Below are 26,556 nucleotides of genomic sequence, written 5' to 3' on the forward strand. Positions count from 1 at the left end.
TACTTAGCGCAGACTCCAAGATGTACACAAATGGCTGTTTAAATATGCCTCCCACGTAAATCCACATGTATCGTAACCTATGTGTAAACGGTTGTGGATTTTCGCTGTGTCAACAATTACAATTGAATAAAACCCTACAAAACATTTATTCTGATTCTGACGCATAACAAAAAGAATTGACACATTAGAGAACGGAAAAATGGATAAAAACAAAATAAATTAAAATTCCGCGAAATTCCAGTAATGATTTTGGCGCATTAACGTCATTTCAAAACATGACGTTATACAAATGAAAACGTCAAAGCTGAAGGTTTTTCTATTGCGTTTACCTTCTAAACTTGGATACAATTGCATTAAAATAAAGTATTGAGGTAGGTGTTGCTTGTTTTTTTGTTCTATTGCATTATTCGCACATTTACTAATTTCAGCAAGTCAACATTGCGGCTCCTTGGTTACAACATTTCAACAGTTAATTTAACGGTAGCTTACGATAAAAAATGCAAATGTTGGGTTTACTGAGAAGTAAAAAAAGTAATCACATTTTTTTTTAGCGGTTAGTTAAGAAATCATTCATGCAGGTTTATTAGATTCGTTTTACATTTATCGAACAGTGGGTAAAATAGAACAGCCACACACACGGTATACGCATCATCGCTTCAGTTTTTTAATGATCGTATTTGTCCTATTAGAATCGAAATAATTCATGGAAGCCATAGATTTGTTGTAAATTTACACATGGCCTGGGCCGTGATATTCGTTAATTTTATCCCTCGCTAACGCTCAGGATAAAATTCGAATATCACGGCTCAGGCCATGTGTAAATTTCCAACAAATCTATGGCTTCCATGAATTATTTCTTAAATTCACAAGAAATGTTTTCTCTTTCTTTTTGTATCATAATTATCTATATCATGGTGAATTTGTCAATAAAAAGTACAATAATATATAACTTGGACATGCAGAATATTTACCTTATCATTTAACATATCAAGACATTTTTGTCTTCTTCAAATTTTTGTTTGAATTATCAATTAATTTAACTCAATATTTCATGTTGGATACAAAATATACAAAGTCCTTGATTCAGTACTCAGGAGAAATTATACACCAATAATCTTTCAAATTCATATAGGTAATTGGAAAATGTGATTTATTTTATCCAGAATCATATATCAAAATGTATTATTTAAACATACCGCTTCCAATCCTAACTAAAGTTCTGGCCTGAATATAATCCTCAAACGATTCATAACACTTCTTTAATTTTTCTACCAGGTCAAGGACATCTTGAGGCCAGTCAAGGTCATCTCTATTAGTTACAAAGTTAATAACTCTCTGGATCAGTTTGACAGGATCATTCCTGTACAGAGGACTGGTATCTGGAATGGCTGTAGGTTTGACAGAGGCATATATTTGTAAAGCATAGTAATACAAGGTCAACTGCTGGGTTATGGCTGTTTTAGGGAAATCATCAAAAAACTTCTCCACATCTTTAGTCTGAAAACAAAATATTCAAAGTATAAGTCTATCCTTCCTTTTAACCTTCAGATAAGCAATGTAAATTGACATTATATACCATCTCCTCGGAAATTTTTTTTTCTTTTTCTTAAAACTTGAGTTTTATTAACATATTTCTTTTAAATTATAGTTAATCTAATTTTGTCCTTTTGGCAGTATCATAATACATTGTACATTAGAAAACCATATAGATGTACCATAACAGAAACTATTTTTAATCTAATCAAAGAGCAGATTGCACTGAGGGATACGATTGCCATTGTTTTTATTGATAGATCATACATATGATTATTATGGATAATATTATTTTCAAAACTAATTTTATTCAACTGCACATCTAAAATGTACGTAATCTGAAGTTACAAAATAGCCAATCCTGGATACAAGTGTATGAACGGTGTACTCATTGTGTTTAATTTTTGTACTATCAATTCCAAGTTTACCTTCCACAGCAGTCACAGCAAAGACTCAGAGTGAGAGAAGGTATTTCACTTCGTAAGTTCAATCCCTTTGTTTGTGTTTACCTTTTAAAGCAAGACAATCATAAGAATCTGAGAAGTTCCTTAATGTTTAGAATAAAACGATTGATGTGAGGGCAATGCCCTGAGCCACTGGTATAAGTCTACAGATTGCTTGAAAGCAATCATATCCCTAAAACTATAAAGCATAATCAAAGTATAATGAAACTAAAGATACATACTACAAATTTCTTACATCTTTAGGTTTTTGAGTTCACAGTGCATGGTATTTTTTCTGCCATGATAAAAACTTGTTAAGTATATCTGTTTACCATAAAATGGTAAATCAACTCAATTTAAAAGATGTTAAAATTCTAAAGCTCACTAAATATGCTCTTGAGGGAAAAAAATTTATCTTAACTTACATCTGGTAATGCTAATAGATATGCTAAGCCTAGTGAACTATCTACTGGAAACTTTGTTTTGGCTAGCTCTAGCAAAACTGAAATATAAGATGTAACAATTTATTGATATAAAAACTTTTTATACATTAAAAAATGTCATACAATAACTCAAGTATGAAGAGATAGTTAAGGATCTTAAAAGCAGACATTTTCATTTTCTTTGTTGAAAAATGCAACTTTAACTTTACATTGATCATTTATGTTGCTTTTGAAATATTTTGTTTTCCATTGTAATTGACATTTCTTATATTGATCTTGTACAAAATTAAATTGTTTTAGAACTATTACTATTTTTCAAACTTTATGTGTTAGAAGGTGTTTTAATACACCTTATCGCTATTTGTCCGCCATTACTGGATATCACACAGGTTCCCTTAAAATTATGACGTCATAAAACAAAATAGCTGACGCCACAATGAAAAAGTGATTGTTGTATGCATCAAAAGTTCAAGCATCCGGGTCAGCCGGGATTAGCAATAAGGAGTATTGATATCCTAGATTAAGAAAAAAACAATTTGAATAACATTTAAACCTAAATACACAATCGTAATGTTCTTATATCAGTTTACTAAAAAAATTTAACATATTGCAAAAGGAAATGAATAAAGATGTAGGGAACACATCAATGATATAATTGTTTCCCTATTTTATCTAGCTTACCTTCAGGTGATGATTGAGTAGTCTCCCCTTCTGTTAACATTTCCTCCAGTTTAGCTGTTCTTAGTATGTTTTCACTTAAAGCTGTGGGACTACAAGCAGATTTACCCCTTGCATAATCTACAACAGCCTGAAAAATATACCCCTACATGTAAGGCTTGCAAAATGTATGAATATCTACCCAAAAAACACTTAGTGCATATGTAAAAAGATTTGTAAAATTGTCTCTGCATCTCAATCAATATTGGATACATTTAAGAGCCTGAATTTTTGTTCATCATTGCATAAAAAATGAATTCATTATCACTGGACTAGTATATATTTGTTTAGGGGCCAGCTGAAGGACGCCTCCGGGTGCGGGAATTTCTCGCTACATTGAAGACCTGTTGGTGACCCTCTGCTGTTGTTTTTTATTTGGTCGGGTTGTTGTCTCTTTGACACATTCCCCATTTCCATTCTCAATTTTATCACATAGAGAAGAAAATTTAAAAAAAAAAAACAATTCAACAGAAGACATATAACAAACCATCAATTTCCAAATTTTCCTCAAGAGAAATCTCTAAATTCAAAAGCTTGACATGTTTGAGAGAAAAACATATTTATATATTTGATAAGTTTAAAGTGCAAACAAATCCATCTACATATTAAAAGCATCATTCTTATCAATTTACTACCACTGGCATCAAAAATGTGAATAAGTAATCTAAGTAAAGGAAAGATCATGTGAGCCATAGATTTGTTAACATTTTCACATGGCCATGACAGTAATATTTCTTATTTTATCACAAATTAGGAACCCACTTTTGCGGCCTACTTGCTTACTAGCCAAACATTACTATACTATAAGCTGGCCAAAAAATTATGATTCTATGTAAAATAATATTAAGTCTTTAATACTGCTAAGATCCAAAAACTTACATAATCAGGATGACTTGATGAAATAAATTCTTCATAAAATGGATGACATCCTTGCTTCTCAAACTTGTCATTATCATATACAACTGTCTCAGAAACTTGTCGTCTGGTTGGTTGTTTCAATGATTTAATTGTTTTTTGCCACCATTTTGTATCTGCAACTGTTGACAACACAGCTTTTGTTGTCTTGGTTGTGGAGGACAGAATCTCTGTTGTATGCTGCAGAGCAGCCGTTGCTGACAGTGGCGCCCTCTCAGATGATTTGTCATCAACTTCCATGTCAGTGTGAATAGTGCTGTATAACATCTACAATAAATACAAGATATTGAAATAATTTATCAGAATGAATCTCAGTCTAAGGCAAATATACTTATACTTTCACCATAATAGTAGGGGTTGAAGGTCAATTTTCGGGACATTTATGATTGGGCATTTATTCTATAGGAATTCTAGAATAACACTCATCAGGAAACTGCTGTAATGATTGATTTTTCAAAATCCAAGGAATGAATAGTTTAGTGTTTCAGTTATGATATTCAATATTTACCTTTTCCAGATGACATCCCTTCCTACCCCCTTTAAGATATACATCTTTCCTAAGTCAAATGAGTATACATTTATTCCCCTTTATCTAACAACTTTCCACACTTTTGTAGAGGTATGGATCATAATCAAAATTTAATGAAATAGCACATAGAAATAATTCCTTCCTGATACTTGGATACTCGTACTAAATTTTGCAAGAACATATTTTTAAAAAAAAAACTATTCTAATAATTGAAAATATTTTCACCATCTACATCTCTGTATTTTAAATCAAATTATGGTTTTTGTAAATACAAAAAAATTTAAACTGAAGCTTAAATGCAAGGATTATATACATCTACAAAGTATCAAATAGTAAAATATGATTCAACATCTTAAATTCAATGCTGCACAAATCTTCAATGTGTTTTAAAATACATGTACCAAAACAGTAGCTGAGTAACCACTTTGTAAAACTTGTATTCCTTTCCTTGAAAGAGGCAAGGGAATTATTATAGTACCTGAGTTTCTAGGACAGCCTTGGCCTGTAGTATTGGTTCTATCATATCTGCTGGACAATATGCTAATGAAAATGACAACAAATCTGCCCTACAAAGTAAATCAAATTCAGTTATTTTTGCCACTAAACTGTATTAAATGACAGTTATTTTCAATTTAAAAAGTTACAAAGGGTCATAACTCTAGCAAAATATAGTAAATCAGCATGCAATATTGACATGTATTATTTTTAAATTTGCAAAGGGGATAACTCTAGCAGAATCAAGTAAATCAGCTTGTAAAATTCACATGCATTCCTCTGGATAGCTGTAACCAATTAAAATAGGTTTCATATCAATTACGTTCAAGATAGATGGAAATGTGAAAAAATGTGAACATCCTCTCTGGAAATAAACAAAACAAACTAAAATAAAAGTCCTGAATCATTGAATGGAAGTTTACCTTTACATTATCAGGGCATGGTGCCACTTTTAACACAACATATATTAAACTAACTTGGCTGATATGTCTTTAAAATCTTCAAAGCTGGCTAGATCTACACAGACATCCCACACTGGACCATGCATTCTTTCAATTAAATCCTGGCATACTTCATAGGCAAAACTACAATCATGAGCCTGAAATATCCCAATAAAAAGTACAGTATAATGTTCTTAAGTTTTAAATGTAAAGTCTGGGTCTAGATAGTAATGTAAAGTTTTCATAAATGCCAACTTTGAAAATCACCATTGAGGTTTTAGTGTGTGACAAAAATTGCAAAATTGCAAAATTTGTTGCGTGAGCTGTTTTATGCTCTTGCAAAAATGCTATTCCTATTTTTCTTTGTTTTATGTAACCTTTTTATTCTCTTAATGAAACTTTAATGCTTCACAAAATATCAATCATCTAAACAAATACTTTAAGTGGATGTGTAAGCATGACAATTTTCAAGTTTGGGTTATTTTTGCTTTTTTCTTTTTTCTTTTTTCATGGTAAAAATAAAAATATCCGACTACAATATTGATGTGATGGGCAAACTTATCATCATTTCAAAACATATTGTGTGTGATGATAAAAGCAACATTGTAAAATATCTTAAGTTAAAAGGCTATATAAATACCTTGACAGCACCTCTAGCAATCAAATGGAGAACTTTTCCTTCCCGCAAACTGTTGTTTCCTTTCTCAATTTTCAGCAAATGACTTAACCGCATTAACTGAAAATAAATATAAATTCAAGCATATAATCGAGTATTTAACATAAAGCAGAACAAATGATTTACAGCCGATTGCATTGAGTGTGTATGTAAAGATAATATTTTTGGTTAGCTTACTTGCTAAGTGATTATTAAGTAAGGTATATTACCCTCTTTTGGAAGTAGTCTAGTCCGACAGACAGACAGATCGGTTATCTGTTGGAATAGTCTATCTTAAATGAGGGTTGATTACCTAATCTAATAATGACTTCACCGTTCAGCTAGCAAGCAAGCTAACAAAAGATATTACCTTTACCTACACACTCAATGCAATCGGCTGTAAATAAGATGGAGACTTTCCTCTATACATCTTTATTGCTGTATTTTTATCATATAAATAAATGTTACATCTGACTCTTCGTTTATTATCAAAGAATAAATATGTACTCTTAACTTATTTATTAAATCACTTTTGGATGTGTAAAGTTAAAATATATAAATTATACAAAGGGTTAATTAGCCAACACCCCAACAATATGTTACCAAACAGATAAACAGCTAAAGCGGAATCCGTTCAAATTAATTTTCTCCCGATGAAGTATTGTTGCTGCTACAGCACATTTTAGTGTAGCCCATTTTCAAATACTGTTTAATTCACTCATTATATTAAATACTGAGGATTAAATTTTTTTCATTGGTACAAACTTACATTGATTGAAAGTATTTGATTTTGTGGTTTTTTAAAAGTTTGCACACCAGGCAATAGGAAATACATTAATTCATGGTTCATCTAGCCCCATGAAATCCATCAAAAAGTACTCCATAAATAATAATGAATCTACAATATTGAATGATTTTGTGCCAAAATAACCTTTCCTTGTCATATGAATCAAATTTCATAGTGATACAAGAAGACATCATTGCAAACATACCTTTTTCTGTTGTTTGTATGATGTATCTCTGGTACTAAGACATTTCTCAATCAATTCTATTCTATCTTTAGTCTGTCTCACTACAATAAATATAACAAAACTCTTTAAAACAGAATTTAGTGTAATCACACTGTCATTGTATATTATATGATTGATATAATAGAATTCAATTTACAACAGATGCTTCTCATTTGAAAATCTTTCAAAAAAATCTTTTTTTAAAAATGAGCTTCAATTAAGTAAAAATGATGACATATTTTTCTGTTTACCTTTATAAAGAATTATATTTTCTGTTATGATTTCAAACAGTAATGTTGTCTTTTGCAAATCTAGATTTAGTATCTTTAATGATGATCTTAGACCAAGTCACTTGAATACGGATAAGGATCTTCTGCTTTTTATTTACGACCATATGTATAGTAATTTGTCTGTATATCATTGACAAACCATTATCTATTATCAATTACCTTGTGCTGGTATAATTGATACACCAAAATCGTCCAACATAGCAAGAGAGTTTATCAAATCCAGTTCTTCTTGTATCAAAGTAGGTGTGTCTCTTATCAAATTTAAGCATATCCTGCAATACAAAATATTTCGATTTAGAAATATTCTTTTAAATTACAAAAAATGTATTGTGGATTCATTATTGTTAGGGACGACATCAAAAGTTCAATGTAGGATAAAAAACTTAATTCACATAGTTTTTTCACTGACCCCCACCCCCCTTTTAACTTAATTTGGGAAAAAAAAATTTACAAATAGGGATGTATGTAAAAATCGATTTTAGAGATATAAAACTTGCAGAATTTTAACCCCCCACCCCCAAACTATTTGATTTAAGGTTTTTATCCTACATCGATCTTTTGATGTCGTCCCTTAGTGAGATTCCAATTTTTGTGGCTTTCGTCTGTACCAGTAAAACAGAAATGCAAATGTTTTAATGACCAACATATTTTCTAGAGGCTTGTATGCAGACTTTTGTAAAACCACAAAATCATATATCCACAGAAAAACTATTTTTTCCTTTCATTCATGCAAAATTAGAATTCAGAAAAATTAATAGATACACAGTAAACAAATCTATCTTTGGTGGTTAAAAATTGAGATACATGTAGCCAACATTTGAACTTAAAAGTAGATAAATGTGTTCTGTCCTCACTATAAACACAACTTATTTGTGTTAATTGTATTGTGTAATTCTTAAATAAATCAAGTATCTCCCAGTTATCATTACCCTTGAAATTATAACACACCGAATCAATGGCAAAATCAAATCAAATTATGCACTATTTCTTTCAACAGTTTTGTTTAGTTTAAAATTATACAAAAACAAGAATGTGTCCATAGTACATGGATGCCCCACTCGCACTATCATTTTCTATGTTTAGTGGACTGTGTAATTGGGTTAAAAACTCTAATTTGGCATTTAAATTTGAAAGATCATATCATAGGGAACATGTATATTAAGTTTCAAGTTGATTGGACTTCAACTTTATCAAAAACTACCTTGACCAAAAACTTTAACCTGAAACTTGCACTATCATTTTCTATGTTCAGTGGACGATGAAATTGAGGTCAAAACTCTAATTTGGCATTAAAATTAGAAAGATCATATCTTGGGCACATGTATATTAAGTTTCAAGTTGATTGGACTTTAAGTTCATCAAAAACTACCTTGACCAAAAACTTTAACCTGAAGCGGGACGAAAGGACGAACAGACGAACGAAAGAACAGCAAATGGACGGATGCACAGACCAGAAAACATAATGCCCCTCTACTATCTTAAGTGGGGCATAAAAACTATGATGAAATCAAAGGTAGAAGATCTTTTAATATTTAGTGAGATCAAAATTTGTTTAGTATATGATTGATTGATTGTTGAAGTTTAACACAACTGTTAGCACAATCAGCTATATCATGGCAGCCATATTTTATTGGAAGAAGAGACCAGAGTGCTTGAAGAGAACATTGACCTTTGACAGGAAAATTATCAATCCTAGTCAATCATAGGGTTTGAACTTGTAACCTCAATGTTGGAAGGCCAGTGATTGCTTTAGATGAACAAGTAAGACAACTCTGAGGTCACTGGTGTTATATATATGAACAATTGTAAAATTTACCTGGCAAGATCTATGCATGGATCTTTCATATCTGTAGAAGAATCAAAATACTCCTGTGCTGATGAGATGACTAGCTGTATGGCTCGTTTATATGACACCTTTAAATTCTTTGTGTAAGATTGAGTAGGAAGACTCTCATTATTACTTCTTTCTATGTACTCGCCTGCTAAAGTTATGCTCTCTCTTCTGCCAGAACACAGCAAGCTTTCAGTGAATATCTGAAAAAGAAGGTGGCGCTTTTAAATTACAAATTCAGAGTTAATGTTTCTTTTATAAAGCATCGTTGGAAACAACCTAATAAAAAAATTGTTAAGTCAAGATTTAAGGGTTTCAATTATATTTTTTTATGGCAAACACGAGGATGTTTTCTTTTGAAATTATATCATATTTTTAAAAGATTTCTCAATATTGAGCAGCTAATATAAAAAAAGAAAATGTGGTATGATTGCCAATGAGACAACTATCCACAAAAGACAGTCGAAGAACTCTTATAAAAACTATATTGAACAGCCCGACAAACCATTTCAAAATTATTACTATGCTTTAAAAAATGTCATGATGGTAATCCAAGGTAAATATCTTTGAAAAACAAAATACTTTACACAAATTCTGTTTTAATAAATGTAAATAATGAAGAAAATATATATTTAATAATCAATAGTAAAAGTTCACCCTAACAACTTATAGAACTATACCATTCACCTACTTCATGACACAGACCAGACGACAGACATCTGTACACCTGATTTTGTAACTGTATCACATCATCATGTAACTTTCTCCATGCAATTTCTGATAATGGTTCACTTCTGTCAATCAAAATCAAAAATAAAAATTTCAGAAAACTACACAAACATAATTCAAGCTATCAATTAAAAGGAATTTTACGTTTCAGAATATGAATACATTTTGACTTAATGAAAATTAAGATCTGTAATTTCAAATTTGAGGTTCCATCTATTTACTAATGTATTCAAATTTTTATACATCAATTTTGGTATATACATTTGTATAAGATTGTACCTGATAAAGCCAGAAAAACTTTGCATGCACTGAATCAAATTATAAAATATTATCGCTGTGTCTGTTTTCTAAAAAGTATGAAGGTATGATTTTTTCAAGGACATATGCCATGCTATAAAAATTTAAGACTGAAGTTTCCTGACAAACATATTAAAGAATATCATATACACTTCTGTGTTGACATGACCTATCATTGATATGAACATATTCAGAAATTTTAACTGTTTACAAAAATTTGTATTTTTCAAAATACTAAGGATTATCTACCCTAGGAACAAATTACTGAGCTGTATTTGGCAAAAACTTTCCTTCAGACTTTTGAGTCGTCAATACTCTTCACATTCATACTTGATTTGACCTTTATACATTTTTTATTCAAGCGTAACTTAGGGTCTTTTGTAGACCAAAACTTCATTTGGCATACACAATTATAAGCCTTGATGAGGTTTTTTTATATAGTGTTTGATTTTTTCCAGGTGATAGGTTGAGAACACAAATGTAAAAAATATTAATCAACTCATTAAACAGACATTAATCACATATACGGTAAGTCTGAAAGTTAGTATAGTAAAAATTAGGTAGTTTCTTCAGACAACTCTATAAGAATTATTTTACCTTTTGCCAGCAGCTCTTGTCAACCTTATCATTAACATCTTAACATCGTCTGCATCTTTCTGTAATAAACAAAAACGTTGGAAAAATTTATACAAAACAAACCCACTGGTCAGACAAACAAAATTACTACATTCAAGATTATATGAACAAAGTAAGAAAATTGCAAAAATAAAATCATAAGAAAACCAAAGTAACAGCAATGAGGAAAAAAATAAGGACATGTGCACAATGGTTTGTCAGAAGCAGTGTTTAAAGGGAAATAACTGGAGTTATTACAATTTATACTCTAATGAAACATAACAAATGTATGGGGACGGAAAAGCAGAATTGCAAATAGCTTAAGAAGCAGGTAAGTGGAAACATTGAAGTAAAAATGCAAAAAAAAATATCACTCTAAAAAATTGATTTACAAAATATCAAAAAATCTTATTCAAACAAATTTACACAATACCTCTGTTTCTAGGATATAATGTAGAGGTTTCCTAACATCCTGTTCATGTAAAATCTTTAATGCACTGAAAAACAAAACAAACGATCATGTTCTGAAATTGAAAATGATTGGAGACAGTTTTGTTGTTATCAACATGGGTAAAAAAAAAATTTACACATTTTTTTGTCATACTTCAAGTTATAAACATGCTATTAATTGAATTTTCTTAACCAATTTAAAAATATTATTTTCATGTTACTTTGTAGGCAATCAATATATCCTTACATAATTCTATCCTCATTTGAAGATTGATGCGAGTACTTTTTAAAAAATGTAATAACAGATCATTGTACTGTATTTAGGCAAAATTACCCCAAATGTCTTTCCAGCTTGTCTATTTCCTTGTGCAGTCTTATTGATTCTTTTGTTTCTTTCCTGTAAAAATGTTTTCAAGATAATGCATCAAAACAAAAATATCAAATGTGTTACAAAAAAAAAAATATCTTCAGCATTTTTTTAGCAATAAAACGAAAAATATCAGGATTGTTCCATTAAAACATATATGATAATGACAAAAATGGGGTAACATCGATACAATAAAGGCAGATTTAGAATTTCACTTTAATTTTCAGTTTACTAAAGTCTTTGACACAACTTCTAGTAGAGATTTCAAAAAGCCTTCTCTGGGTACCATGTATGGTTTTATTGAACAGTCCTTTGCATTAAGTCACAATAATGAAATATTTTGAGAAGTGAATTTAACGACATAACTGAGTTCAACTGTTATATCATTCTTCTGCAATGTCATAAACTGTACTAGTTGGGTTTACATATGTATGTAATTAATCAATTCAATACATATCCACTAAAGCCAACGAATAGTGTATTAGGGAGCTACTATTTGATTTTTAGGGGGGGGCTAGGATGATGTCCTGCATTTTTTTTAGCTGTAATCTCTGTCCTGCCTTTTTATTTTTCACTCTGTTCTGTCCTGCCTTTTTATTTTTCACTCTGTTCTGTCCTGCCTTTTTTTTTTAGTTTATCCCGACTTTTTTTTACCTAAATTGTCGTCCTGACTTTTTTTTTTGCAAGCGTCTCATCCTGCCTTTTTTTTTTACTTAAAACTCCTGTCCTGCCTATTTTTTTCAAATTTCATCCTAGCCCCCCCCCCCCCCCCCCCCCCCCATAAAAATCAAATGGTAGCTCCCATACAGTGATCACAACAGTCTATCACTTTTTGTCAATGACTGCTACAATCATTACTGGATTTAAATGAAACTAAGAGATTATTATCTGTGAAATTTGCATTGTAAAATTATTTGAGAACAAGAAAATAGCCATTTTGGTAACCTTACCCATATCCTTTCTGTGGAAGACATTGAAAAATTTCTAAAGCTAAATCTAATTGATCATCCCTACAAAATAAAATAACAAATTATATATTTGTATGAACTTCATCTGCATAACAAACTTGAAATTTGCATTTTTAACAGAACAAATTAGTTCAAGCAATTAAACATTAAAATGACATAAACTGAAAAAGATAAAACAATACTGTCAAACTAGAAATGTTTTCAGATCCTCTTTGTACACTAGTTTCAAATATAGAGGGATGCATGTGAAAATTGTCATATACTTTTTTAAACAAACATAAGTCTTAATGAAAAGAATTACTTTAAACAAGAAGGTGTGCCTAGTACACGGTTGCCCCTACCGCATTATCATTTTCTATGTTCAGTGGACCGTGAAAATAGGTTAAAAACTCTAATTTGGCATTAAAAAATTAGAAAGATCATATCATAGGGAACATGTGTACTAAGTTTCAAGTTGATTGGTCTTCAACTTCATCAAAAACTACCTTGACCAAAAACTTTAACCAGAAGCTGGAAAGACAGACGAACGAATGGACGAACGAATAGACGCACAGACCAGAAAACATAATGCCCATAAATGGAGCATAAAAAGATCTCACTATCTGCAACATCAGGTGTGAAACAGTGGTACATGTATTGCTAATATCTGTATAAAGAAAGAGCAAACAGTTTTCTTACATAGATCATTCAATATCTTAATAAAAATATATATATTGGTAATACACATATATTTTAGATAAATATTTAAAATAAAAAAAGGTGTACAACATACCTGCCACAAACATATAGAGCTTCTAGGGCCATGGACATGACATCATCCTGACTTGATATTATAGGTCTTTTTTGCTGCAAATGAACAAGATAATGTATTCTTACATAAATTGTCCCAAATGGGCTTATAAAAGAGGAACACAAATAACATATCCAAATTAAAAATGACCATTGCTATTTCTATTAATTAATATAAAAAAAACGTTTGAGCATTTTTGAACTGCAGAATACACAACAATAAAGATGTAAAACCTTTAGGTTTATTAAATGTTTTTAAAGAACTGAATTTTCAAAGAATTTAAATATGTTAAAATTTGGATACTTTACTTGATGAAGCCAATCACACAAGGTCTTATAGGCTTCCAAATTTGTGAAAAATTGTTCCACTTTGAACCTCAAAAGCTTAACCGCTCTGTGAAAATGTCTCAGCTTTGTAACAATTCATCATAAATATTCAAGTTAATGATGAGGACTAGGGAATGGAAATACAGTCTACTATTATCGTCTTAAAATTATCAATTCAATCTTTACAATGTTTAAATATAATTTAAGAATTACTTCTCAAAAAAACTCACAGTCGCTTTAGATGATTCAAATATTTTAGTAGGTAGTGTAAGATCGGTCTTGGCTTTAGTGACAATGTAATCTCTAAGTAGTGAGGTAAAGGTCCCAGGCTGTCTGTGTTCACACTGCTGTAGGAAAGGTACTAGCCATTTGTGTAGACACTTTGTGTACATTTCTGTTGATGCCTGAATAAAAATATAATAGTAGAATATTATACATGTATGATATCTGTCATATTGTATATGATTATTTTGTTGCCCGAGTTATTTCTAAACATCTGTCAGATCAATGTCCTGGTCCACATTATCTTGAGATTGTATTTAAAGCAGTTCATACTCATCTTTATCTTATCATAATGAAGGCTTAACACATACAACATGTTTTCCTCTCAGATTTAATGATTTCAATAAGAAGGGTCCTCAATACTCTGCAACGGAATACTTTATTTGGTCTTTTAACAGTTTAACTTTCTATACAATAAAAATAAAGAGTTTTTGTTTTTCACCATTTTCAAAACCATAGTCAGATTCTTGCTTTTTTAAAATTTGATCTGAAACACATGTAGACTTCAGCATTATTTTGTGCAGAAAAATTAAGACACACCTTGGACATAATTAGTTCCAATTTATCATAGTCTGCCATCTTTTGTAGTTCATCAAAGGTCAGATTTTCATCCACATAACAGTCATACACTAGCATCTCCATGGTTACCAAGTTATCCAGTAGTTCAGATAAACCCTAAAAAATTAAATATTCACAAAATTATCAATCCTAATCAATAATTCTAATATTTTAATTCTGTTTTCTTTATTTATTGAACAATAACTTCACAGAAGAGCAATAATTTTGCTACTACATTTTTTGTACTTTTTTTATAAAAGGCCTCTAATTTAATGAAATTCTAGTATACAAAAACATTCTCTCCTTTATATACCCTGCAAACACAATTTATGTTTGAGCATACTTTTTACATTTTTAGCTCTTTTCAGACATTTTCAAACAATCAACATCAAAATTTTTATTTATAGGAGTAGATATTTTAAAGGTTTATGAAAACTATATCCTGAATTGTAAGACCCACCTCCACTCCTCTCTCAGTGGCCAGTTTGACTAACTCTACCGATAGGTCTACTTGTCGTGATAACCTCTCTATCTCACAGGCTCTGAAGCTGTACCACTTAGAAAGATCATCAGTGTTTGGGTTGGCCATTCTAGAGAAAAAATATGTAAAAATTAATATAACTATGAATATTTTTTCATGTCTGCTTAGGCATTTAAGGTATCACTAAATCAAGAATTCCAGTATAGAAAAAAATTAAACAAAATGGCTGAAAAACACATTAATTTATGGAAGTGAAAAAAATTATAAAATTTAAACAAGCTTATGCATAAAAACCAACAGACAAAATACTTAAAAGACTTCTGTTGTATGACAATAAAGCCAAAATGACTAATCAAAAACTACTTCCTCTATAATATAAATAGTGTAAGGTTTTTTCATATCAAAATTTGTTGGCTAGTTTTATAAATTATCATACGAACCTAAATTCTTTGAGACCTGGATTTTCCTCATACAAGAAGCCTCCAAGATCTGGTAAAACTGGTTCTATGATAGTTCTGAAAAATATCAGTGTTAAATCGAATAAAATAACCATCTATCAATAACTCACTCCATTTTAATATGTTGAAGATACTGTTTGTCTATTTATAATTATAAAACAAAATTGCATGGTTCACTCAATACAACCCTAATTAAAACAGATGTGCTGTAAAGGTTGTCATTGAAAGAAAAGTTAAACTGTAAAACTAAAAATGAAGTTAAAAATGTGCTTTTAAACTTTATTATAAAATGGCAGGTGAATGCTAAGTTAGAACTTACTAAAGTTAGAGTGCGAAAACTAAAAGTATTCTGACGACGACGACGACGACGCAGGACGACGACGCCAACGTGATAGCAATATACGACGAAAAATTAAAATTTTTGCGGTCGTATAAAAATTTAGACTGCTATGAATGAAGGTCCAATGATACACATCATTTCCAAATTTACGCTTTTGTAGTAGCTGTCTATTTTTAATGTATTACTGAATGTTTATTTGAATTAAAAGTCAAAATTATATACAGTCGACTCTCGTTATCTCGAAGTCAGTCAGACCAGTGAAATATTTGGAGATACACATAGTTCAACTCAAACGAAAACCGGCAATTTGACAAACCAAGGGACACAACTCTTGCTTAACTTGGTTAAACTAAAATAAATCCGGGTGAATATGGGAAGGGGATAAATATTCTGGTATCAGATCGATGTATTTAAATGTCATGTTCTTTCATTATTATAATAACATTATATTTACTTATTCTATTGTTTCAGTTACAATTTTTTCCTATGGCTTTTTTTCGAGAGAGAAATTTCCATTCATTAGTTTCGTTATTCAGGTCGGTGACAAAATTGTTTATTCTTGGATACATGAGATTTTAAAAAAGTTAGATTTCTCTTCATTTTGTTTAATCTCTTTCTTTCTTTTCAAAAGAAAATATAACAAGATTAAAGACGCTGATTCAGTAGTTTTTGGTTGATTATTTACAGAGGTCAAAATCTTCACTTTATACACACCCAAGCTCATTAGTATAAATCACAATTAATTGTTTTGTAAACATTTTAAATAGTTTTTAATGAATTATAACAATGTATCACTAATTATTTATATAATTTCTTAGGTAAACACTAGTGGAAATAGCATGTCATGAATTAATACAGTGGTCAGTGACCGGAAATTTAATTACATGTGTATTGTCAAATTAACTCCTCAATCCTGGAGGTCATGTTTTGACATGTGTGTACTAGTTCCAGATAGATAATGAATTTTGAATGCTTTTGTTAACCTTGGGACCGTAAATTTAGTTCGACTCAACTCTATTGTTTCAGTTACAATTTTTTCCTATGGCTTTTTTTCGAGAGAGAAATTTCCATTCATTAGTTTCGTTATTCAGGTCGGTGACAAAATTGTTTATTCTTGGATACACGAGATTTTAAAAAAGTTAGATTTCTCTTCATTTTGTTTAATCTCTTTCTTTCTTTTCAAAAGAAAATATAACAAGATTAAAGACGCTGATTCAGTAGTTTTTGGTTGATTATTTACAGAGGTCAAAATCTTCACTTTATACACACCCAAGCTCATTAGTATAAATCACAATTAATTGTTTTGTAAACATTTTAAATAGTTTTTAATGAATTATAACAATGTATCACTAATTATTTATATAATTTCTTAGGTAAACACTAGTGGAAATAGCATGTCATGAATTAATACAGTGGTCAGTGACCGGAAATTTAATTACATGTGTATTGTCAAATTAACTCCTCAATCCTGGAGGTCATGTTTTGACATGTGTGTACTAGTTCCAGATAGATAATGAATTTTGAATGCTTTTGTTAACCTTGGGACCGTAAATTTAGTTCGACTCAACTGGAGTTGAATTACATACATTTATATGGAACAAAGTTCGGAACTACGTGAAAACTTCGACTCATCTGAAATTTCGGGTCAACTAATTCGAGACAACGAGAGTTAACTGTATGTTAAATATCAGCAATATTAAAAACAAACATAAAACGTAATCCCTAATTAATCAACAGCTTAATTTTGATGTAAGGAGTACAATGTTGTCTGTAACCATCTTTTTTTTTTTACCTGCAAAAATCTTCCTCACTCCAATCTTTTTCTCTCCATCTGTCTTCTTCCCAGGGAATAACTGATTTATCATTCCTGAATCATAGAAAGAACAATGATATTACTGTACATGTCTTTGATTCTGATTTACTCCAACTCAAATAATAAGTTTTTGGAAGTTTATATTTATCCAAAGGAAGTTTTAATAGTGCTGGTTCATAAGATTTGGTTCATACATTTTACATCTATTAAAGATGTATGTTATTCGTTGATCATTCTTTTGAATGTTAATTTTGTCAATTCTGTCCAAATAAAAAATAATCTAGACACAAAAAAAATATGCTTATCTGAAAAAGTATACTTTCAGTTTACCCTCTTCAAAAATTTTCTAGTTTGGTAGCCTTTCAAAATTTCCTGTATGATTCAATTACCAATAATCAAAGAGGGACGAAAGATACCAAAGGGACAGTCAAACTCATAAATCTAAAACAAACTGACAACGCCATGGCTAAAAATGAAAAAGACAAACAGAAAAACAATAGTACACATGACACAACATAGAAAACTAAAGAATAAACAACACAAAATTATTCATGATTTTTTTTTTTGAATTAGTTATATTTGTGACTTTGTAGTGGAGGATTCTTTAAAAGGACAATTTTATCTTAACTAGCAAAACTATATAAATTCTGTATATGAAATTATCATTTAACTAAACTACAAACCTTCAGAATTATTTCTATAATATTACTTTGCATCTATTAACAGACTAATATTGAAAATATTACAAATGTAATAATGAATCTAAATAATGCAGAAAGAAATATTGTGAAACAAACTTTTATATCACTTACCCAACTTCTGGTAGCAGTGACCTATATTCATGTGGATTTGTTGTTTCTGGAAAATTAGACAATATTCCTAACCTAAAACATACCAATATTAAAATGAAATATTCATTCAGCAATGTTATTTAAAGCAACAATAAAAAAAAATGTCTTGCAAGTGGTCAGTTCTATTTGGATTGTTATTAAGGTTTTGTTAGATAATGAAGTCAAAATTGCTAAAGTCAAAAAGATAAATATACTCTACACATTATTGTTTCCAATAACCTTTTGACAATTACCTGTGAGGTCTTAGATCTTCCCAATGAAAGGTGAACAGAGTTTCTAAGGCTTCTATATTATTATCCTGTAAATATAAATTATTAATATAAACAAACACTATCAAAATATAAGAATTAAGAAAGTACATCATAATATTATTCCATATTTTCAATGTTATATTTAAAAGAATACTTTTGGAATAAGTATTTTCCATTTTAATTTGAATCTCCCAAATTTGAAATGCATTTTATAACACTAAATACTTTCTGAAATTGTTTGATCTAACTTTTTGAAAAAATTACAAACTATAATTTCCAATAATTTATTATAAGAAATCATTTGTTATCACTATATTTCTTGCTAAGACAAGTAGTAAATTTTTTAACCAAATATTTTTTAATGCATACACATTTTCTGTCAAATTTAATAAGAAAATGCAGTTGATTTTTTAATCAGTGGGCAATAAAGATCTCATAAAAAATAACCAATCAGCAACACTTATTAAATGAACACCAAAATCCACAAAATGCACTGTAACAATGGAAACCTACCCTGGCATAATTAACTGCAATCTCCACTATGTTTTCTGATCTGAATTTCTGGAAGAATTTTTCATTAAACCTTTCTGCTGCTGCATGGACACCTCCCAGAATGCACTGCAAAAAAACAGATCAAATATTACTACAGCCTGCATAATGTTTTTTAAGCAATAAGGAATAGGCTTATGGAGATGGAGTAATTTAAAGCTGATGTATTTAAACCCACACTATATTCAATATCTCTGGAAATCATTCACTTTGTGTTCTTGTTGATTTATTTTACTGATATTTATAAAATTTAACAATATATAGACAATTCATGTCCACTCTGTGTAGTATTTCTATTTGCATCCATCTGTGTTGAGCCTTTTTCAACTGATTTTTATAGTTCACTCTTAGTTGTACTGTTACACCAGTGTCCCAGGGATTGGGGAGGGTTGGGATCCTGCTAACATGTTTAACCCTGCCACATTCTGTATGTATGTGCCTGCCCCAAGTCAGGAGCCTGTAATCAAGTGGTTGCCGTTTGTTTATGTGTTATATATTTGTTTTTCATTCATTTTTTGTACATAAATTAGGCAGAAAGCTTTCTGCTTTGAATTGTTTTACATAGTTACATTGCCTTTTCGTTTACTTTTATATCTGACTATGCGGTATGGGTTTTGCTCATTGTTGAAGGCTGTAAGGTGATCTATAGTAGTTAAAATCTCCGAGTCATTTGGTCTCTTGTGGAGAGTTGTCGCATTGGCAATCATATCACATCTTCTTTTTTTTAAATCATGTTACCTCATAAGTTTTCAATCTGTACAAATACTGAAGAAGTTTTCTTCTAACACGACACACTTCTCTCTGTTCTAGATTCAGACTGAAATTAGATAAAGATAAAATTAGATATATCATATACTGAATATAATATTTCAATCTTTTTTATTTATAGGTATACAGAATATTGCGCTTCAGTGATTCCCAAAATAAGCAACCAAATTTGTTCTCAAATAGGGGGCCCCTCTAAATCCGCCTCTGTTAGTTTAAACTGTGAGAAGTTCAGGGCATATAAACATTGAAAATATGCCGCACAACCTATATTTTGACCTTTGAAAAAAATTGTAGTGCATATGAACTTTCAATTCTAGCATAATATATTTTTCAAAACTTCATAGTAAAAGTGATTCAGATTTTGCCGTAAAAGGAGTTCCTATGGGAAATTGCATTGTCAATATTTACAGAAATGCAACCTACAACTATATATCTAATATTTTAATTTTTATCTATAATTTAAAACTAACTTTTTAAATTCCAGTTCATTCAACATTTCTTCTTGTTTAGCTTTCTTCAATTCCTCTTTCTTTGTCTGTGTTTCAGGATCGAACTCATCTAATGTTATATCTTCATAAAGACCATCTTCTGGATCACAGAGGATAAACCTAAAATACGGTTTTAGAATAAAATTTGAAGTGAATAAGCAAGAAAGACTTTACATGTACATTGTTTTGAGGAGGACATAAACAAAATCAATACTTGATTAATATATCATAAAAGAAATTAGGAAATGTCACTGAAAACTATATGTTCTACAACTTTTTGGTTCAGTAAGTTGTATAATAGGACTAATTCCTGATTAAACTAGTTGAAGCATTTGTAATTCTAGCTGTTAACAAACATTTTATATCACAAGTTCTAATATCAGTTTAAAAATGAGACTTTCTCACAAGTTAGAAAAGAAAAAAACCAACCAATATAAATCTTTCAGAATATGTCGAAGTGGGATTTTCTCTTCTGTGAATACATCAACATTGTATGAAAACTGAGAAAATAAATCACTGTGAAGTTGACTAGAAAAAGGACAGAAATATTATGATCTTTATAACGTAAAATCAACAATTACTTTTAATACTAATTTCTTTATTTAAATATTTAGCTAAATGGACGTGTGAGAGGTACAAAGTATTAGATACATTGTTCAAATATCTAGATATCATGCACTACATATAACCTTGACAGATAAAAATTATCTTGATCTGTTTAGGTAATAAAACAGTAAACACCAGGATATTATTTTGATAACCGAAATAATCAAGTCATCAAGTATCACTTATACTTAGAGACAAAATTGTTAAGCTAAATTGCCATAATGGCGTTATCAAAATCATTTCAGAAAGGACAAGTTCCAATGTTATGTCAGATGTGTGAGGAATCAGAGGCCATCAAATGGAAATGTTTACTGTGTGACTTTCTCTTGTGTACAAAATGTCAAAAACTTCATAAAAAAGTGAAATCAACTGACCAGCATATAATTATAGATATAAAGGACATTTCTTCTCACCACCAACAGATTAAGGATAAACTAGATTTAAGTAACATTCAATGTGGAATTCATAGTGAACACAACTGTTTCTTATTTTGTCAATCTTGTGAAGTAGTTGTCTGCCCTTTGTGTATAACAAAAATTCATAACAAACACAATATGGTTGAACTAGCTGAAGGATATCAACTTACATTGAAATCAATGAAAACGTTCAATTCTGAGATTGAAGAGAAAATGGATCAAAATGAAGAAGTATTATCTGAACTTGGAATTTTGAAATCTTCAGAAGACCGCAAATATGAATTGGAAAAGCAGAATATTCTCAACCGAGAAAAAATATTAAAGGATGAAGTTGAAAAGCATACCAATAAACTTTTGAAAGAACTTGATCAGAGAAAGGAAATACTGATGCAATCAGTGAATAATGCTCGAAATAGATCACAGAAACTCAACAAAGATTTAGACCTTAGGAGAAAGAATTTAAACCAGGCCTTAAATTCAAATATTGCTAATCAAGTTTTCACCGTATATTTGGAGGAGAAAACGTCAAGACAACAAAGAATAGTACCTGCCAACCCTAAATTTAAAAAGTTGCCTAAGTTTGTCCCAGGTAAAAATGTAGTTCAAGATTTCTACCTTGGAGAATTAAAGGAATCTGATGATGACCAAAAGATATTTGAATTTAAAGTGATAAAGCAATACAAAACAGAGCTAGCAATGGTTTACGATTTAGTCTTTTGTGATGACGGAAGTATTTTGTTGTCTGGTTTACCTAGCCATAAACTCTATAAATTAAAATTAACAAATGAATCATTATGTGATTTGCACACTTTTAAGACAACCATATTCAACATGGCATTACTACCATCAGGTGACCTACTTCTATCTACAAACGAATCAAACCTTACAATACTTTCCTGTGGCACCAGTAAAGTGAATACAACAAAGTTCAGTGTAAATCCTTTAATAACACTTGGTGTCCATGTAACAAGTGACCATAAGATCTTAGTGGGTGTAAGAGAGAACCAACCAAAACTCTTCCCTGTCAATGGTCCAAGACAAGTTATCATGATGAGTATGGATGGAGAAAAAGAAAAAGTGTATCACACTGACAACAAAGGGAAATTGATATTTACTCTTCCACGAAGAATAACTACAGACAATGACAATAACGTTTATGTCATTGATATGCTAGATGAAGAAGAAAGAGGTAGAATAGTGGCATTGGATAAAACTAATGGAGTGAGATGGATATACACCGGTAATCCAGATATAAACAAAAAACAAACTTTTAAACCTCAAGATTTGGTGGCTACAAAATCTGACAACATTATAGTTACAGACGATCATCATCACATGATTCATATCCTCAATACTACAGGAGAGTGCATTCATTACCTTAACACTAAGGATCAGTTAGGTATTGAGTGTCCATTCTCTTTCGACATAGACAGTACAGGCACACTGTACATAGGCTGTAGTACATATGAAGATGAACCCAACGAAGCCAAAATATATTCTGTTTCTGGATTCTGATTTACTGATTTCAATTACTTCCATAGCCTGTACTGATATAATTCTTGTTTTCTTGCTTTTATGAAAATAAATTGTATTTCAAATTCATAAAATAATTGCGTGAAATTGTAAAGCCTTATTTGAACAACAATAAAACTGACTATAACTTATTGCTCCTTTTATTTTTGTAACAATGGAATGTATATTAGGAATTGCTACACACCAACAAGATTGTACATGCTGATATGTCTTGACTGCTTATTCTTTTACAGTAATCAAAATTGAAATTGAATTATAATGATGAGATCAAGGTCAGATAAACCCTGCCACACAGACATCTTTGTACGCATACAAGCTGCAGTTTCAAGTGTTGTCTGTTGTCTTAACTTTTACTCTGTAGCTAAAAAAGATCAACATTTCAGAGCACAGTGAAAGGCCAAGTCAATGATTTCTACATTGATTTGTAAAATAGGAGATTCTAAAACATGGTCAATAAGTGCTTTTTAAATGTCATAAATTCAGAATAATCCCTTGACGTTATTTCAAATACACAGACAAAATATTACAGTCATTCCTTATAATTTAATTCTAAATTCCATTCAAACCGGAGTAAATCATGAAAAAAAACTCTGATCCACGTTCAAATGACAAAATTATTTCTATGAGTTGATAAACAAAACACTGTCAGCCAATCAGAAGACATGTTACATACGAAATTAAATTATATCATTATATTCAAAAGAAAGATATGGTATGATTGTCAATGAGACAAGACACCAAAATGACACAGAAATAAACAGGTATAGCTATAGTCACAGTATGGCAAGTTACTGTAAAGATAGGCCTGGGATACCTATACATGTACAATCATCAAATTGTCAAATATAAACATCTCAGGTTTTCATGAGCTAACCTTTTGGTTAATATCCAATAACAATATACTGCGATATTATCTATTTCAATATCAGGTTCATGAAAGATTAATAAAGCAGCACCATTCATACATGTAATAAGCTTGAAAACTTTGGTATCTTCCCACCAACAATTAAATTTTGCAGCAGCCTCAAAATGAAGCTCAAGCTAGTTAGTTGTACCATCATGGATTGATGGTTTGGTATATTGAAGACTGGCCTGATGACCTACTCCCAATTAAGCTACATTAGAAATTGTATGATCAAATGAACAATCATTGTTAACTTTTGGGTACATTATCTAAAACATTCATACATCAATTTATCACATGGTCTTTTATTTTGGTTATCTATGTACTATCTTAAAAGTGACTCAATCAGGTTTTTAAGTTTTCTTTTTTTTCATTAGCTATCTCATAACTGAGTTTCAAATTCACCACCATGGTCCCCATAGGTATTCAAATTTCCACCGAACTGGTTGACTATATTTGTAATGACCTAAGCTTCCTTATTTATGATAGTTTATTTGTACAACATCTGGTCTTTCACTTATCAGGCCTAGGGTAGACACATGTCTATTTGTAATGTAACAGAAAGTTCTGCAGGAACAACGTAATTACTCATGAGAAACAAACTCCTTTAATATAATAGAAAAACAAAGGATATGGGGCATTGTTAGATGACACAAAATCAGTTAACGCAAAACAAAAAGCTAAGGAACAGTGCTTCTATTGCTGTTCTTCATCTCAAAGTCAAAGTGAGACCTTTTACATGTAGCAAAAAAAATCGTAAAACATTAAAGTAAAATTGAGTGTTTACTGAGTATCCCCAAAAAGTTGTACATACAAACCTATAGACTACCCTCTTAACAAAAACAATAGTATCTGACCATCATTAACTGACAAAACCATTAAAAATTTACTTTGACAATGATCCATGAAAATGAGATCAAGGTCAGATGAAACCTCCCTGAACAGGTCGGGACCACTACCTTATATGGAAATGCATAAATTAGCATACTTATGTTTTCGCACATGTAATTGTTTATTTACATGTGACGCAAATTATTTTTACCTATATTTTTGACCAATCCACTAAACGAGTCGCAATGCATGATGGACTACTACGTGTTTACAATCAACCAACAACACATGTTATTTACTCAATACAACCCATTTTTTCGTGCAATGCGGGATTCACAATTTCGCTTTGTTTTTCATTTTGTGTATCCTCATTTATAATTCGTGATATAAAGTATTACTTCCATGCTCAGATTAACGAAGAGTTTTTTCTATGCGAAGAAAAAATGGTTTGAATTACCCGATATATAGCCATTAACATGTTTGATGATGGCACAGAGATTTCATGTATTTGTCCACCAGAAGCAACGAAACAACAGCGAAAAAACACAATTACCCATGAGACAAATTTACTGGTGTAAAGTAAGCCGTCGATAACAGCCGGTGCTGATATTCAAGAGTACAGCAATGTTCGTGTAGATAATTAAAGGCAAATGTGGGATCCTTGAATTTTGTGTTCGTAAAAAAGGCGAAGAAATATTTACATACATGGTAGTGTTAACAAATCTGTAAGTATTTATGTTGGTCACATTTCAGTATATGGGACTTCCAAACTGTTCCCTTTTTTTTTAAGGTAGTGAAGTCAGCAACTGTAGTTTCAGTTTGTTTGTTTTTGAACGGGCTCGGACATTTGCCAAACTGAATAGAATCATTACAGCTGATTTCTTAAACCTGCAAAGTAAAACTTTGGTTGGCTTGCTTGCTTTGTTTGTATAGTTGTTTATACAAGCTTTGAAAATAAGATTGACATCTTTACACAATATATATTTATATATATAGGCATAGTTTAACTTGTATATTTGATATTTTGTACAATATACAAACAAAGCAAGCAAGCTAACCAAAGTTTTGCTCCACATGCATTAGGAAATAAGCCTGTAATGATTTTATCCATATGTATGTGCGACAAGGTGGAAAATTTGATATGTTTTGTGAAAATTGCAGCCTTGGATCTATAATAAAAAAGAAGATGTGGTATGATTGCCAATGAGACAGCTGTCCACAAGAGACCAAAATGACACAGAAATTAACATTTATAGATCACCGTACGTCCTTCAACAATGAGCTAAGCCCATACCGCATAGTCAGCTATAAAAGTCTCTGATATGACAATGTAAAACAATTCAAACGAGAAAACTAACGGCCTTAATTATATAAAAAAAATGAACGATAAACAAACGACAAGCACTGAAATACAGGCTCCTATACAATATTTTTTTTTTTATGGGATAGATTTCTTGTCCTTTTATATATTTAATTGGGCTGGTTTTTTTTTTTTGTTTGGATTGTTTTACACAAGTAATTTTTGGGTCATTAATAGCTTACTTTTCAGCATTGGACCTATGACTGCTTACTTTACTAAATTAT

General features: G+C 30.7%; 2 protein-coding genes across 2 annotated transcripts in view; one reads left to right on the top strand and one right to left on the bottom strand.

Annotated features, from left to right (window-relative positions):
- Positions 1–21,172, bottom strand: part of LOC143071067 (NBAS subunit of NRZ tethering complex-like) — a 43,023-nt gene extending 21,851 nt beyond the window's left edge. Inside the window, exons 1-27 of the mRNA XM_076245143.1 lie at positions 21,165–21,172; positions 20,665–20,802; positions 20,165–20,243; positions 19,391–19,495; positions 18,860–18,924; positions 18,588–18,659; positions 17,755–17,829; positions 15,605–15,679; positions 15,144–15,273; positions 14,666–14,800; positions 14,074–14,247; positions 13,500–13,573; positions 12,710–12,769; positions 11,727–11,789; positions 11,376–11,439; positions 10,925–10,983; positions 9,993–10,095; positions 9,287–9,504; positions 7,630–7,742; positions 7,163–7,242; positions 6,156–6,251; positions 5,552–5,673; positions 5,059–5,146; positions 4,016–4,318; positions 3,101–3,227; positions 2,402–2,478; positions 1,197–1,497 (exon numbers count right to left, since the gene is read on the bottom strand). Of these exons, the coding sequence (XP_076101258.1) occupies positions 1,197–1,497; positions 2,402–2,478; positions 3,101–3,227; positions 4,016–4,318; positions 5,059–5,146; positions 5,552–5,673; positions 6,156–6,251; positions 7,163–7,242; positions 7,630–7,742; positions 9,287–9,504; positions 9,993–10,095; positions 10,925–10,983; positions 11,376–11,439; positions 11,727–11,789; positions 12,710–12,769; positions 13,500–13,573; positions 14,074–14,247; positions 14,666–14,800; positions 15,144–15,273; positions 15,605–15,679; positions 17,755–17,829; positions 18,588–18,659; positions 18,860–18,924; positions 19,391–19,495; positions 20,165–20,243; positions 20,665–20,802; positions 21,165–21,172 (3,004 nt within the window). The remainder of the gene's footprint in view (positions 1–1,196; positions 1,498–2,401; positions 2,479–3,100; positions 3,228–4,015; positions 4,319–5,058; positions 5,147–5,551; positions 5,674–6,155; positions 6,252–7,162; positions 7,243–7,629; positions 7,743–9,286; positions 9,505–9,992; positions 10,096–10,924; positions 10,984–11,375; positions 11,440–11,726; positions 11,790–12,709; positions 12,770–13,499; positions 13,574–14,073; positions 14,248–14,665; positions 14,801–15,143; positions 15,274–15,604; positions 15,680–17,754; positions 17,830–18,587; positions 18,660–18,859; positions 18,925–19,390; positions 19,496–20,164; positions 20,244–20,664; positions 20,803–21,164) is intronic.
- A 283-nt stretch (positions 21,173–21,455) lies between these two features.
- LOC143072683 (uncharacterized) lies at positions 21,456–23,369 on the top strand. Its single transcript, XM_076247754.1, has one exon. It carries the CDS (start codon positions 21,510–21,512, stop codon positions 23,217–23,219), a length of 1,710 nt encoding a protein of 569 aa, XP_076103869.1. The 5' UTR covers positions 21,456–21,509; the 3' UTR covers positions 23,220–23,369.
- Positions 23,370–26,556: the final 3,187 nt, after the last annotated feature.

The sequence above is a fragment of the Mytilus galloprovincialis genome, chromosome 4 (genome assembly GCF_965363235.1).
Source record: "Mytilus galloprovincialis chromosome 4, xbMytGall1.hap1.1, whole genome shotgun sequence".
In the NCBI taxonomy this organism is placed as follows: domain Eukaryota; kingdom Metazoa; phylum Mollusca; class Bivalvia; order Mytilida; family Mytilidae; genus Mytilus; species Mytilus galloprovincialis.

Coding starts and splice junctions, on each gene's coding strand:
- LOC143072683 (XM_076247754.1), top strand. CDS start 21,510: ATGGCGTTATCAAAATCATTTCAGAAAGGACAAGTTCCAATGTTATGT.